At 38.3% G+C, this 15,633-nt stretch overlaps 1 protein-coding gene across 6 annotated transcripts in view; it reads left to right on the top strand.

The window, feature by feature from the left end:
- ANKRD6 (ankyrin repeat domain 6) overlaps window positions 1-15,633 on the top strand; it is a 101,927-nt gene that overhangs the window by 63,325 nt on the left and 22,969 nt on the right. For 2 of the 6 annotated variants that reach the window (XM_087914268.1, XM_087914273.1), the window contains exons 3-4: window positions 7,205-7,303; window positions 12,803-12,980. The exons of 1 other annotated variant lie outside the window; for it this stretch is intronic. In XM_087914268.1, coding sequence (XP_087770394.1) covers window positions 7,206-7,303; window positions 12,803-12,980 — 276 coding nt within the window. In that variant the 5' untranslated portion in view covers window position 7,205. Of the gene's footprint in view, window positions 1-7,204; window positions 7,304-12,728; window positions 12,981-15,633 lie in introns of all 6 variants that reach the window. 3 more of the 6 variants (XM_026726732.2, XM_026726734.2, XM_087914287.1) reach the window with 2 other exon arrangements.

The following is a 15,633-nucleotide window of genomic DNA, read 5'->3' as shown; positions in this document are numbered from 1 at the left end:
GCTTGAAGTAGAGGCCTGGAGCCTTCAGTTTTGGGCAATTGCCGTTATTAGTCTTTCAATTAGCCCTGTGTGTAATAAAGTCTCCTCATGAAGAGCAGCTGTCTGGAGCACTTGTGGGTGATCTCATATTTGAAGAGGAATGACTCTCCATCTCTTCATTCTGCCATAGTTATCAGTTTTGCTTTTCACAGAGCTTTCACCATTTCTTCCCTAGGAGTCCCATTTCTGCTCATAATCCTCTTGATGATGGCGATGGAAATGCTTTTATTTTATTTTATTTTATTTTATTTTATTTTTTTGCCAGCTTTATCTTCCCCTGGAGCACCCTGGCACCATCTCCAACAGCACTCTGGAAATTCCCCAAGCTTCTGAAGCAGATTTTCAAAAGGACAGAAAACTTTGCAGAGGAAGAAATGAATAAAAATGAGAATGTCTCCTCCTTCTTTTTCGTTCATAGAGTCTAATCTTTATTTTTTTAAAACGGAGTTATATGTTTTTAACATTATGGCATTTGGGAATTCTTATTTGGTGAAGCAACCACTAACCATGTAGACTCTCCGACAACAATAATATCATGGTCTTGGCTTGCCAAATTGAAAAAAAGATTTCTACCATTTCTTTTATTGACTGGAGATCATTAAATCAAGCCAGGTTGAAGAAATCTAGAGTGAAAGTTTAGATTTAATGATAATTCAAGTATGCATAATCTGGTAAACACTTTATAACAAGTGTTCTGCAGGTTCAGGCATATACTTAAGCTTGTTCTGAACCCTATAGTTGTTAGAAGTAGAACTAGCCTAAGCATTTCTATTGACAAGAGTCTCTTTCAGTTAATCTCTGGTGGCATGTGTGTCATATAGTTCCGAAAAAGATGCCAAACCTCCTCAGTATTAGTATTACATAGTTCATTTTCATGTTAGTGCTGAGGAACTATTGATTTTATGAAGATGCTTCGAGTCCCAAGAAAATTGCGGATATTTAAAATTCCATTGCTGACTAAAATTTTTGAACAGCTCATGCAACAATTGCCCTTTATCATTATGTAGTACTACGTATTGCAGTTTGCCAACTTAAATAGCTTCCTTTTCAGTTCATCCAGTTTTCTGGAACGTTTGAAGTTATGCCTGGTAATTCAGCTGTGTTAGTTGATTGTCATTAATGTGGATTCTTGCATTGGGACAAATGTTGGTTTCCTCTTTAAGTTCATGATCCACAAACAGTATCTTCTAATCTAATACAAATTTAAACACACATCTGTGTTTTCACAGCTTTGACTTTGCAAATTATAGGTAGTCCTCATTTAGCGACTGCCTTGTATGACGACTGTTTTCAGTAACAACACTGATAAAAAACTAAGTTTACGATCAAACCTCACATTTACAACCTTCACAGGTTTGTAAAGTAAAGGAAAATTGAAATAAGATCTTAAATTCAGACATGGTGTCAGTTAATGACTGCTTTGCTTAATGACAGAGTTGCCGATCCCAATTGTGGTCCCTAAATAAGAACTACCTTATGAGGCAAATTCATTTTCCCATTTCAAGTAATTCTTGCTTTACTCCAACTACTTTTCTTTAGTTTCTGGCTTCAGTCAATCTTCTCTCCCCGTTCCTACTTACAGAGCTTCCACAGCATCCAATGTTCAAGCAGATAATTCTATTTCCATTTCTCTTTTACCTATTTTAATTCTACCATGGTTATGGGTTGCACTTTTGAAAGTTTGTGCAACTGATATTCTCTTGTACAACTGATATTCCCTCATCTTTGAGAAAAATGGGGAGCATATTACTCTTTTCCTAAACCCTGTCAAGAGGCAAAACCAGGGTGTTCATCCTCTTTCTTGATGACTTCATTTCCTTGATTTGAAATAAATGGTTTAGGCCACGGGTGTCAAATTCATCACGTGACACACTGTGACATATCACAATGTTTTTGCCTTTCCAGAGCTGGAGTGGGCATGGCCTGCTCATGACGCATCCGGCCTGCGGGCTGCCAATTTGACAGGCCTGCCTAAGCCATCTCTATTGCTTCTTCCAGGTTTGACTTCCTTTCCAGACAACGGAAATCTCCAATAACAGAAGAAAAATAGGCTTATTTCTTGTGTGATATAGGTAGAATAGAAAGAATATTTTACACAAGAGAGCTATGTCCATAAGTCCCAGAAGACATTCTCTTCTCATCCAAGAAGCTTCTCCAGTTCTTCAGAAATCATCTTTGGGACAACCATGACCTAGATCCGTGATGGCGAACCTATGGCACGCGTGCCACAGGTGGCACGCACAGCCATTTGTGCCAGCATGTGAACTGCAGGCAAACTTACCTCACTGTGCATGTGCGTGCCTCACAGCTGATTTTTGGCCGGTTTGAGGCCTTTTTCGGCCTCCCAAAGGGTTGAGGAAGGCTTCTACAGGCTTCTACAAGCTTTCTAGGCCAAAATCGTTTTGTCACTTCTGTGTTTGTTGTTTTTTTGTCACTTAACAACTGTGTTACTAACCGAACAACTGCAGTGATTCACTTAACAACTATGGCAGGAAAAGTTGTAAAACAGGGCAAAACTCACTTAACAACTATCTTAATTAGCAGCATAAATTTAGGCCTCAATTCTTGTAAATAGAAGACTACGTATACCTTTCCTGTTAACACAAGGAGGCACAGCTAGAGGAATTGACACTGTGTCCGTGTGGTTTTTTTTTAAACAATTCTCAAAAATACTCTCCAAATCACCTGCTTGTCTATCCTTAGGAAAGTTTTTATGTCTCAGCCTCAGCTTCTATCTGCAATGAAAGGATAATGTTTATTTGTGCTTAACAGCAGAATACTGAACAATAGACATTTCTATTGTTTTATTTCACCACATAGCTTGATATGAAATTCAAGACACAAATTTTCCGACACTTCATTTGTGTATTAATGTTTGCTTTTTAATTATACATCGTATTTTTTATAAGTACTAACATTTTTCAGTAGTCAGAACATGCCAGAAAGTTTTCCCTCTCAGGTAAACTAGTATTGCACAATTGTCAGTTGAAATGCCATGCTCATTATGCATTTAGATTTCATTAAAATGGAATTCTGTGGTTTGGACTGTAAGCCATGACTACGAAGTAAAATCCTGTTAACTAACCGTGCTAATATGTTATGGTATGTTCCAAAAAAGCAACGGTTGTCACTTCTGGTGACATACATTTTGTACAACCTAACCGGAGGCTTCTGTTTGGGAATAATGGGAGCCAATTTGGTTTAGTGGTTACGGCACTAGACCAAATTAATCAGAAGATCGCGAGTTGTAGTCCCACTTTAGGCATGAAAATCGGCTGGATGGATTTGGGCCACTCCCTTTTTCCTCATCCCAACCTCCTCACATGATTGACGTTGTGGGGAAAATAGGAAAAGGGAGGAGTTTAGGTATCTTCACTGCCTTGAGATATTTATAAAAGTAATAACAGAGGGATATACAATCAATCAATCAATAAATAAATGCATACATACATACATACATACATACACACATACATACCGGGGTGGGAGGTGGAAACAGCTAAACAAATTATGAAAATAAAGTCCAGAGTTCAATTGTGTACAGGTAGTCCTTGACTTACAACCACAATTAAGCCCAAAATTTATGTTGCTAAGTGAGACATTTGTTAAGTGAGTTTTGCCCCATTTTATGACCTTCCTTGCCACATTTGTTAAGTGAATTGCTGCAGTTGTTCAGTTAGTGATGCCGTTCTTAAGTGAGTTTGGCTTCCTCATTAACCTTGTTTGTCAGAAGTCACAAAATATCACATCATCATCCTGGGACACTGCGACTGTCATAAATATGAACCAGTTGCTAAGTGTCTGAATTTTGATCATGTGACCACGGGGATGGTGCAGCGGTCATAAGTGTGAAAAACGGCCATGTCACTTTTTCAGTGCCATTGTAACTTTGAATGGTCACTAAATGAACTGTTATAAGTCGAGGGCTACCTGTATTAGAGATAAATGATCATATTAATCTGCATGCTAAATATCTACAATGGTTGCTGTTGACGTAGATTAAGAACTTCCTTCCATTTTTTTATTCCATTCCAATTATTTAAATATCCATAATTTAAGATTTAGAATTTAATTCAAGATCTCCAATATCACCTGGTTCCAAAGTGCAGATTGTACAATATCTCCAAATGGCTTTTTGAGAGATGCTGCCTACAGAAGGGAAGGTGGTATAATGGACTACAGCAGGGGTGTCCAACCTTGGCAACTTTAAGACTTGTGGACTTCAATTCCCAGAATTCCTCAGCCAGCAAAGCTGGATGAGGAATTCTGGGAATTGAAGTCCACAAGTCTTAAAGTTGCCAAGGTTGGTCACCCCTGGACTACAGTGAAATAACAGAGGTAAACATCAAGGCAGAACTACCCTCTTTCTAGTATATCTACAGCAGAGTACTATAGATAATATGTTGGCCTCCAGTGAGAGATCATGCCTAAATAAGCAGGAATAAGACATTATAACAAGTTGGGAGAGAAGGTGATGTAAAGCCTTACTGGCAAAGTCCTCTTCCCAAGATTCTCTAGTAGAAGATACGGACAACTGGCTGAACTTCTTGGCTTAATTTAGACTATCTAATTGGGGACTTACTAGCTAGGACTTCTCCATTCTATCTAACTGACGACTTACTACAAGGACTTCTCCATTCATCCCAGCAATAGGAAAAGAGAGCAGAAGTTGCTTTAAGTCTAGAAATATAGCACCAAATAGATCTCTGCCAATCCTGAACAATGCATAATGCACAACGAAGGTTTTAATGAGAATTATCCTTTCGAAAGAAATCTTTAGATATTTGGAAGAAAGAAATGTATGATTGGAAAAAGGGGAAATACAGGAAAACCAAAGAAAGGCAACTGTTGAGTACCTACTATTCTAAATAAAATCAATTCTGTCAGCCTGGCTAAATTAGTTACAGTTCTGCCTTCTTGAATAAGATCTTAGATGTCAGTACATATTTGAGGCTCAAAACAGTATGGTAAGAGATAAATCACCATCTAAGCCTTCTGTTTAGGTATTTTTAGGCTAGGCCCTTTCCTCCTTTTTTGGAAGATAATTGAAAGGTTAAAGAAACATAATTGAAGGCTTGGAAAATGAACTGTTACTTTATCCAGTCAAGCAAAATGCTTCATTGCCGATGTCCTTGGTCCAGTCAGCAAATTATAAATTATATTGTAACTGAACTCACCTTCCTATAAATCTTGGTGGAGAGAGAAATGATACAGGCATAAATAACCTTTTTTAGCAATTTTATCAAGGACTTTATGGGAAAACTTCATTTAGTTTTACCTTAGCATGAGGTGATATTATAAGATAGTGTACATTGTGGGGAAACATTATTTGCTATCAAAAATTGGGAGTTTGTCACACATAATAGTAACAATTGCAATACAAGGGTGACTGAACTGGTTGCTATTCATTATCTGTTCATCAAACATGATGGTGTCCTAGCTGCTCATCCTAGCTGGATTAATCATTGATTCATACATTCTCACTAACAAGGTTGGGTTTAGCAACGTGCTATGTGGACAGACTCACTCCAACAAAACCCATCCTAATCTTTTCGACTGGTTTCCTGTGATCTGTTAAGAATAAAGATGAAGAATCACCTGTGCCCTGTTAATTGCAGTGGATGGCAACACTTTTTTTTTTAATTTATAAATGTAAATCAACATACCTGAATGAAGAAGTTAATGTTGCTGTTCACTGTATGACTCTGGGTTAAGAATTAAATGTAAGATGTTAGAATCCTCTGATAGCCCTGTCCTAATTGGACTTGTTCCTACCACCTGGACTAGTGGTTGTTTGGGTTCCCCAGTTATTTGGGGGGATTTTAGCCACTATGCCCTCAGGTCAGTGGCGGGAAAGACTTAGGAATTCATGGACACCATGGCAACCATGGGTTTGCCACCATGTATGATCACATAGGTGGACATACGTAAAACCTCATTTTTACTTGTGTGATCTGAAAATGAAGGATTTTGCTTTGAGCTCTTTGGCATGGTCAGATCACTTCCTGGTCCAGATGAAATGTGTTGTCACCCTGGTCCTCCTCAGAGTGGGAGGATTAATCAGGATGATCCAGTTGGGTGCTTATGAATCCACATGGATTCTAGCAAATTCTTGGGAATTTTCCTAGCATTTTGACTTGCAATTATGTCAGGCATTTGTTGAAGAGTTAGAACTGGTCAAGATTTCTCTCAAGCACTACTTCAGGTTGCCTGGGTTGGTGTGTGTGAGTGGCTGACTCACAGTTGATAACTGCACTCAAAATTGTCAGTTTTCTCATGTTGAGTATTAACTTTACTATTTATATTAATACTGACATGCTTCAGTTAAATGGTCTATTTTAATGAACCAGGCTTTGGTCAGCTGATTGTTGAGAAATGAGAAGGTGGGTATGAAGGTGGATCATCTCAATGGACCACCTAGTTCTAGTTCTGTCCTAGGTTTGAAGCCAGCTAGTGACTTTGGACCAATCAACCCGTTTCACCTCTAGGAGGAAAGTAATGTCAAACTACTTCTAAAATGTCATCAAGTAAACAGCATGGAGTTGTTCATATGGTTAAAACTGACTTGATGGTGACACATGCATGCACAAGCACACATACACACATCCATACCCATGCACCAAAGATACACAAAAGTAAATAAGGCACCCAAAAAAGAATGAGAACTATTTTGAATATTTTAAAATAAAAATGAGTTTCTAAATTTGAGTTACCTTTGGAGATTGGGGTAATGTGGATTTTCATGCTCCCACCATATCTTGGTTGGGGTCTAAATACTGTTTTACACAAAATCTTTCTTTTCTTGTTCTGTTTTTAAAAGATTATAGTGTGATCCAACCACATTGTGCGTATATGGATATTTGCACATTGCATTAAATTTATCTTTTCAAAAACTGCACTAAAGCAATGCTTATTCTCAAATGAGATGTATAGCTTTATTCTGAGAGACTCCTAAAGTAGACTCCTAAAGTGCCAAGTGTAAAATGACTTAAAGACATAATTTAAAATACTGAAACAGATTCAAGCTTTTTCAGTGGGCTTGGAAATGTAAGTCCATTTCCTTTATTTCCTTTCAATTAATTACATTGTACACTACAGCTGTTACAGTGATGTGTACCAACCTTTGGTCCTAAAACTTCAGCAGTTGGTATCTTCTGCTTTCCAGCATGGGCGGACACCCCTCCATCTTGCAGCTTACAAAGGTCATCTCCATGTGGTCCAGATTCTGCTCAAAGCAAGCTGTGACGTGGATCTTCAGGATGATGTGAGTACTCACGACCATTCTGGCAGGGAGCTTTTCACGTTTGTAATCTTAAGAATCAGCTACATGTGGCCCACTGTGGAAACTATAGTTGCTTTAAAAAAATACATTTTTAAAAAATTGATTCCAATCCTGTCTGGGTCAACCTGCAAGAGGCATTAGCAAGTCTGATGACAGATGAATTAGGCATTATTTTCAAAAGTCTAAATGAATGTTTCCCAGATACTTTTAAAAGGTGATTGCAGGAAGAAATGAATATAGGTAAATTAAGGACTAGTTATAATCTGTTGGAAGCATGTTAGACATTAAAAAATACATTTGCCCTTTTATCAAGGACATTGGAAAGGGCTGATTTATTTTTCCCTGAGAAATATTTTGAAGAGGCCAAAATGCCAATTAATGTTTTCACTGCAGTTCTGTTTGGCTGGCTTAGAGCGGTCAATGTCTACACCTCTGGCAGTTGCATTAAAAGGGTGAAACATAGTCCAAGAAGGTTTGAATTTATAGAAATGCATTAGTGCATATCATTAGTGCATAAAACTAAGAAAATTTGGGCAAGAGGGTTTATGATTGATCGGTTGCAGTCCTTGTCAATTAAACTTGGCCATTTTCAACCTTTACAAAAACAATGAGGGCATATATACAAAAATGGCAGTTTTGTTACTGCCCATGGTATTTACAGAATCTTGATTATTATTATTAAATCTGGGCAGCATTTCTCCCAGCAATGTTGTTGAGCTTTGATCAAAAGTTAATAATTGAAGATGCTCAAGTAATCTTAAGTTGAAAATGACTATTATTAAATAATGACATTCTCGTTTTCTGTAACACCCCAATTCTTTGTCTACTTCTTTTGATAAAGTATAGTTTTGCACAAATGCCCATGTTCTTTTAGATCAAGACCTTGTAGACCAAGATATATACACTGCTCAAAAAAATAAAGGGAACACAAAAATAAGACATCCTCGATCTGAATGAATGAAATATTCTTATTAAATACTTTGTTCATTACATAGTTGAATGTGCTGACAACAAACTCACACAAAAATTATCAATAGAAATCAAATTTAGCAGACTTCTGGTTTGAACTTCTTCAGTGACAGACCCAAACCTCGTCTCTGGGAGGCTTCGATCCATGCTCGCCGCTGGAGCGCCCTGAGCCGGCTGGTTTCAGGGCTAAGCTACCTTATAGAGGTGGTGAAGAGGGGGAGACTGCCAGCAGGGTTGAGGAGAGCTGCATCTCTCCTCCCCAGCTGGCCATTACTCCCTTTCCCAAAGGCAGTTGCAGCGGGGGTCAGAAATGGCCACCACAAAGAAGAACTCGACCAGAAAAGAATGTGCAGGAGGAAGATAAGAAGAGAAAGTTTTGGTTGACCGGGTCAAACAGCAAAAGCAACAAATAAGGTACCCTGGAATTGAAACTGTTAAAAAACAATAACATTGTTCCTTAAGAAGATTTTTAAGCTGCGAAGGAGAGGGAAAAGGGAAAAGATTTGGTTTTCTCCTTTTCCTATACTGACAGCTAAGAGACTTAAGCAAGAAATTGGAAAAAAATCCACTTTGACATCAATAAGCATTTAATGCTGAAAATAAAAAGTTAAAGGGATAATAAAGATTTCTGGATAATTAAAAGCTTTTGAAAACAGGAAAGGAGAGAAAAAGAATAAAAGGGTAGGATCTGGAAGGGAGCAGACTGCCTGGAATTAAAAAAGAACTTACAGCAAAATCTTAAGAAGACTTCCAAAAGATAAATTCTAACTGAAATATCACAACAAAAACCCCAGGAAGAGAAAGTCGAAAAAGAAATAAGAAGATATAACTTGGGACTATCTGGATTACTTGATGATTTCTGGATTCTTGGTTATTGTTTTGAATGACTAAAATCAATCGGATGGTTGTTTAAAACTTTTTAAAATGGCTCCACTTTTAGAAGAACTGAAAATGGAACTTTAAAAGTACAAAGAAGATGCACAAGAAGGGAGAGGTTCTTTTGGCTTCGTATTTCAGTTTTTAGAAATGGAGATTTGGAATTATGAGAAACAACAAGAAATGTCTGCAGAACAAGAAGATTGCGCCAAAGAAGAAGCCATCTTTAATGAACAAGTAATCTTAGATGGGGGAAAAAAGGAAAGGGGGGAAAGAGAATGGAAAGCTTAAGATTGGGAAAAACAACTCCCCCCCACAAAATAGAGTGAAAAATAAGTATAAAATGAGAAAGCAACAGAAGAGGGAAATGCAGAAGAGAGAATTAGAAATAGAGAGACAAGGGGGTAAAAAGGGGAGGGAGAAGATGAGAGGGCAGAAAGAAAGGAAAAGAAGTTATAAAAAGGACAGAAGCAAAATATAGAGAAACCGAGCCTATTTAGAGATAATGGGTGAAAACTTAATGGAAAAAGGAATTCTGCAAAGGTACATAAGATAGTATGGTTATATTAGAAACAGAAATAATTTTAGAAAATATGAAACAATCTATGATTAAAATGTCTGATAAAATAGCTATCATAATTCAGTGGAATGCTTGTCAATAAATAAATGTAACAAAAGGTATATTTAATGATTTATAAAACATATGTGAAGAGAAATAATTAATTATGGAGATTATATGTGTTTTTAAGGAAGTATGATATTTAATTGAAAAGAAGTGTTAAAGATGTTATGGTTTTAATGATTATTAATGATAGAACTGAACTGGAATGGAATGAGGGTTTATAATTACATATATTTATAATCTTTCTTTTTTTTAAAAAAAAGAATATAGTGTGTATTATAAGAATGCCAAGCAGAATTCGATTGGAAGTTATGTATTATGTATTATATTGAAGGTCATAAATTTAAGGTATATATTGAAGTTTAAATAAGAGTTGAATGGATGTAATTAAAAGATATAAAGGTGTCATACTCCAATTAGTAACTACAGGAGAAAACTTGTTTAATGAGAAAAGATAATATGAAATTGAAACAGAACAGACAAAAGTATAATGATTTGAATTGAGATGAGATAATCAAATTAAAATTGAGACAATTAAAAGAGGGGGGAAAACTATATAGAAAATGTAAAATAGTATAAGATATGGAATAGAATACAAAAAGGAGCATGAAATTGAGTTTTGTGTCTGTATAAAGAAGTTCAACCTGGGACCATGGTATTTTAAAAAAAGATGTTTTACTTGTATTTTGTGTGTGAAAACCCAAATAAACTTTATTAAAAAAAGAAAAAGAAATCAAATTTAGCAACCCATGGAGGTCTGGATTTGGAGTTACACTCAAAATTAAAGTGGGAAGAAACACTACAGGCTGATCCAACTTTGATGTAATGTCCTTAAAACAAATCAAAATGAGGCTCAGTAGTGTGTGTGGCCTCCATGTGCCTGTATTACCTCCCTACAACACCTGGGCATGCTCCTGATGAGGTGGCAGATGGTCTCCTGAGGGAGCTCCTCCCACACCTGGACTAAAGCATCCTCCAACTCCTCGACAGTCTGTGGTGCAACGTGGCATTGGTGGATGGACGGAGACATGATGTCCCAGATGTGTTCAATTGGATTCAGGTCTGGGGAACAGGCGGGCCAGTCCATAACATCAATGCCTTCATCTTGCAGGAACTGCTGACACACTCCAGCCGCATGAGGTCTAGCATTGTCTTGCATTAGGAGGAACTCAGGGCGAACCGCACCAGCATATGGTCTCACAAGGGGCCTGAGGATCTCATCTCGGTACCTAATGGCAGTCAGGCTACCTCTGGTGAGCACATGGAGGGCTGTGCAGCCCCCTAAAGAAATGTCACCCCACATCATTACTGACCCACTGCCAAACCGGTCATGCTAGAGGATGTTGCAGGCAGCAGAACGTTCTCCACGGCGTCTCCAAATCTTGTCACGTCTGTCACATGTGCTCAGTGTGAACCTGCTTTCATCTGTGAAGAGCACAGGGCGCCAGTGGTGAATTTGCCAATCTTGGTGTTCTCTGACAAATGCCAAATGTCCTGCACGGTGTTGGGCTCTAAGCACAACCCCCACCTATGGACGTCGGGCCCTCATATCACCCTCATGGAGTCTGTTTCTGACTGTTTGAGCAGCCACATGCATATTTGTGGCCTGCTGGAGGTCATTTTGCAGGGCTCTGGCAGTGCTCCTCCTGTCCCTCCTTGCACAAAGGGGAAGGTAGCGGTCCTGATGCTGGGTTGTTGCCCTCCTATGGCCTCCTCCATGTCTCCTGATGTACTGGCCTGTCTCCTGGTAGTGCCTCCATGCTCTGGACACTACGCTGACAGGCACAGCAAACCTTCTTGCCACAACTCACATTGATGTGCCATCCTGGATGAGCTGCACTACCTGAGCCACTTGTGTGGGTTGTAGACTCGGTCTCATGCCACCACTAGAGTGACAGCACCGCCAGCATTCAAAAGTGACCAAACCGTCAGCCAGAAAGCATAGGAACTGAGAAGTGGTCTGTGGTCACCACCTGCAGAACCACTCCTTTATTGGTGATGTCTTGCTGACTGCCTATGCTTTCCACCTGTTGTCTATTCCATTTGCACAAGAGCATGTGAAATTGATTGTCAATCAGTGTTGCTACCTAAGTGGACAGTTTGATTTCACAGAAGTGTGATTGACTTGGAGTTACATTGTGTTGTTTAAGTGTTCCCTGTATTTTTTTGAGGCAGTGTATATGTACCTATACCTATACCTATACCTACCTATCTCTATCTCTATCTCTATCTCTATCTCTATCTCTATCTCTAACTCTATCTCTATCTCTATCTATCTATCTATCTATCTATCTATCTATCTATCTATCTATCGAAACCTTGTGAAAGATATTTGGATTTTCTTTCATTAATTGTATTTTCTACCTTACAGTTTCTTTAAAGAGCTTATGCTGATGAACATGTTTTTCCTCCCTCAAATTTATCCTTATAGCAATCCTATGGGATAGTAAAACCGAGTGGGACTTAACATGCCGAAGACATACAAATTGAGTGAGGACTGTCATGGCTCTGCAATGCTAGTCCCACATTTGTCCATAAGTATGATTAATAATGCAGCCTTGCAGCAACCAAGATACCTAACACTTCAAACTTTGAAGAGGCTGTCTTTTATTTTAATTCCCCTCCTCCCCCACTGAGCCATGGAAGTAATTATTTTACTTGTAAATTTCGAACTATAAAGCATTTATTTATTATCCAGTATATACAGTATATTATCTCAAGCTACCGATCTCAACAAGTAACAAATCATCATGACCAGTATCCTCATAATTACAGTGTCCTCTGCCAAATGATATAAAGAAAGTTGTTAAATATGGTGGAATATTTTAAATGCTGACTTCATGTTCTACAGATATTGATCGTTAACATATTGTTAAAGACCTAATCATTAATTGAAGAATGACCTCCAGTGACCTTGAATGGGATTATTATGAATTTCAGCCTGTGGAAACCAGTTCTCTAGACTATGAAACCCCAAGAAGTAATTCTTTCCTTCTCCCTGCTAATCCCGCAAGCCCCTATTGGAATCCAGATGCCATCTCTGATTGGTCAATGAGTGTTCACACAGCACACGCCCCAGAAATAGTCAAGGGAGCAGTGGTCCTGGTCAAAGAAGTCGAGGAAGAAAAAGATAAGAAAAAACACAGGAAAAAGGCTAGAAAAGATCCTAGAAGATTGCAAAGAGAGAAAGAGGTTAGAACTCTTTTCAGTTTGCATGTAGCATTCGGACTGGCCATCTGGCATGTCAGATCTACTTCCAAAATGCATGGTTGCATGTCTCACTTATTTAGATGCTTCTCCACAAAGTAATTTACCCTTTTGTGTAGAGTCCCACTGTCTATTCTAGGATTTCCCTACCTAGGGGAATGTACAATATCCCAAATAGCAAAGGATATTGTTTCCATTTATACCAGGGGTGTCAAACTCAAGGCCTGCGGGGTGCTTGGATCTAGCCCACGGGTCCAGCCTGGAAACATTTAAGGACTGGCCCACAGTGTCTTGGCCCGCCCCAGGCCGACTAGGCACTGATCTACAACCTGGTGGTGGCTGGCAGCATGCTGGAGGAGGCTATGGCAGCAGAAAACGGAGCTAGTGGGGACACGTACGGCCCTTGTGAGCTTCATTTTCACTGGTAGTGTGTTGGAGGAGGCAGTGGGAGCTGAAAACAGAGCTTGGGAGGGCCGCATCCACCCTCCCCCCGAGGCCAAACACAATCCTGCTGTGGCCCTCAATGAAATCAAGTTTGACACCACTGATTTATATGGACTCATGCCTAAACAAGGAATCTGAAGGTTGTGTACATGAGTCATTCACAGGCACCTTCCTGTGGGTTCTTGGAGCATTTTTAATTCTTGCTTTAATAAATCAACTTGTAGTGGTTTTAAGGACTGTTATCTCAGACGCTATTTCTAAGCATGATTAAGCCCAAATGAGGACTTAACCAAAGTAAACTCCATTGTTCCATTTTTATATTACAATGTAGCACACAAATATACATAATCATGTACATAAGATGGAGTCATAAAAATACAAATTTCATTGCTCCTGCCTCCTTCTCCCTGCCTCCTTCGATGAATATGATCTCAGGATCAGTATCTGGAATGATTGAAGAATATTGCTTCCAATTGCTATTGTACCTGATGGGACTTGGTTGATTCTGAATTGCCAAAGAGTCCTCTTTTGACCCAAAAGCGAATCCTACACTCCTCACTAAGTGCAATGTCACGAGGTCACCATTTGTGACCTGCCAGCTTCCCAAGTGACGGGACCTGTAGGAAGTGGGCAAGAAAAGTCACAAATAGTGATCACGTGACCACAGGTGCTGTGACCAACATAAGTACCAGTCATAAATACCTCTCGCTCATCACCATTGTCATTTTGAATGGTCCCTGAACAAGTGGTCATTAAGCAAGAACCACTTGTATTACTCTATTTTTCCATAATCATTTAAAAATTGTATTATACTTCTTTATATCCAACTCTTTGAGCTCTTCTGTCCTATACATTTTGTATTGCAGTCACCAGCTCATCTCCCATGTGTGAAAGCATCAGCCACAGAAAGCTAGCTTGACTAACTATTTTGTAGGCTTTTCTGCTTTGATGTGGGCAGAAATTATCAGTATCGCTTATTAAAAGCAATTTCCTGCTGTGTGACTTGAGATCCTTTTTAATTGGAGGGAATTTTTTTCAGAGCAGACATTGTCTTTCTTTAATGTTAGCATTACACTGGTTTTTGTTCACGCACTGATCTGATTAAAGTTACTGTTACAACAAAAATCTATTGGGTGGGTAAGCAAGTCGGCTTCTGTTATGAATTAATAATCAGTCTAAGCTGTTTGATAGCAAGAGGCTATGCAAGGCCCAGTAATAAAAAATAATTGAACTTCTCTTAGTTTATCTGTCATGTTTTTAAAAAATAAAAATTGAATATGGTTTCTTTAAGGGTGTTTATGTCAAAATCATACAAGAATATATATGTAATTTTACCCCCATATATATTAGTGGGAACCGATGAGTTTCACTACTACTTCTGATCTCTTCCCTACCAGTTTCCCCATTGACTTTCTGGGGAAGCCAGCAAAGAAGGTCACAAATGGTGATCAGATTATATCACAGGGCACTGCAACCAATCGATTGTATGAGTCAGTTGCCAAAGTCGCCAGATCACAGGACCACAGAAGTGAGATACAAATAGCCCTGCACTTATTGAAAATAAAGAAAAAACTAAAATAATGGTAAAAAAAAAACACCTTACAGATAAACAGAGAAAGGAACTGACAGAGAAAATAAACCTTCAGAAAGCAAAGAAAATGAAACATTTAGGTATCCACTTAACAGCGAGATGTGCAACAATTAAAGATAACTACGCAAAATTAATGCAACAAATTAAGTTGGATTGGGAGAAATGGAAGAATTTACAACTATCAATGATAGGAAAAATAGCTACCATAAAAATGAATATATTACTGAAGCTACTTTTCTTATTTCAAACAATACTGATAAAACTAGAGAAAAAGTATTTTGAAGAATTAAATAAAACAATTTTGAAGTATATCTGGCAAGGGAAAAAAGCAAGAATAAAATTGAAAATGTTAGAGGAGTCTAAAGGCAACGGGGGTTTTGGACTACCAGATTGGGAGCTATACTATCAGGCATCTGTACTTACATGAGTAAAATAATGGATACATTTGAGGCATAGAAGATTATTATTACTGGAGGGACACGCTCTTCAATTAGGATGGAATGCTTTTTTATGGTATGGAAGAAGTACTGTATATGGATATTTTCAAAGACATGAGGAATCCTTTACTCTTAGTATGGGAAAAAATCAAATCATAAAACTATA

This window comes from Pseudonaja textilis, chromosome 1 (assembly GCF_049901715.1).
Source record: "Pseudonaja textilis isolate UNSWEBS1 chromosome 1, rPseTex1.2, whole genome shotgun sequence".
Classification (NCBI taxonomy): domain Eukaryota; kingdom Metazoa; phylum Chordata; class Lepidosauria; order Squamata; family Elapidae; genus Pseudonaja; species Pseudonaja textilis.
This window is presented reverse-complemented; position numbering and strand designations above follow the sequence as displayed.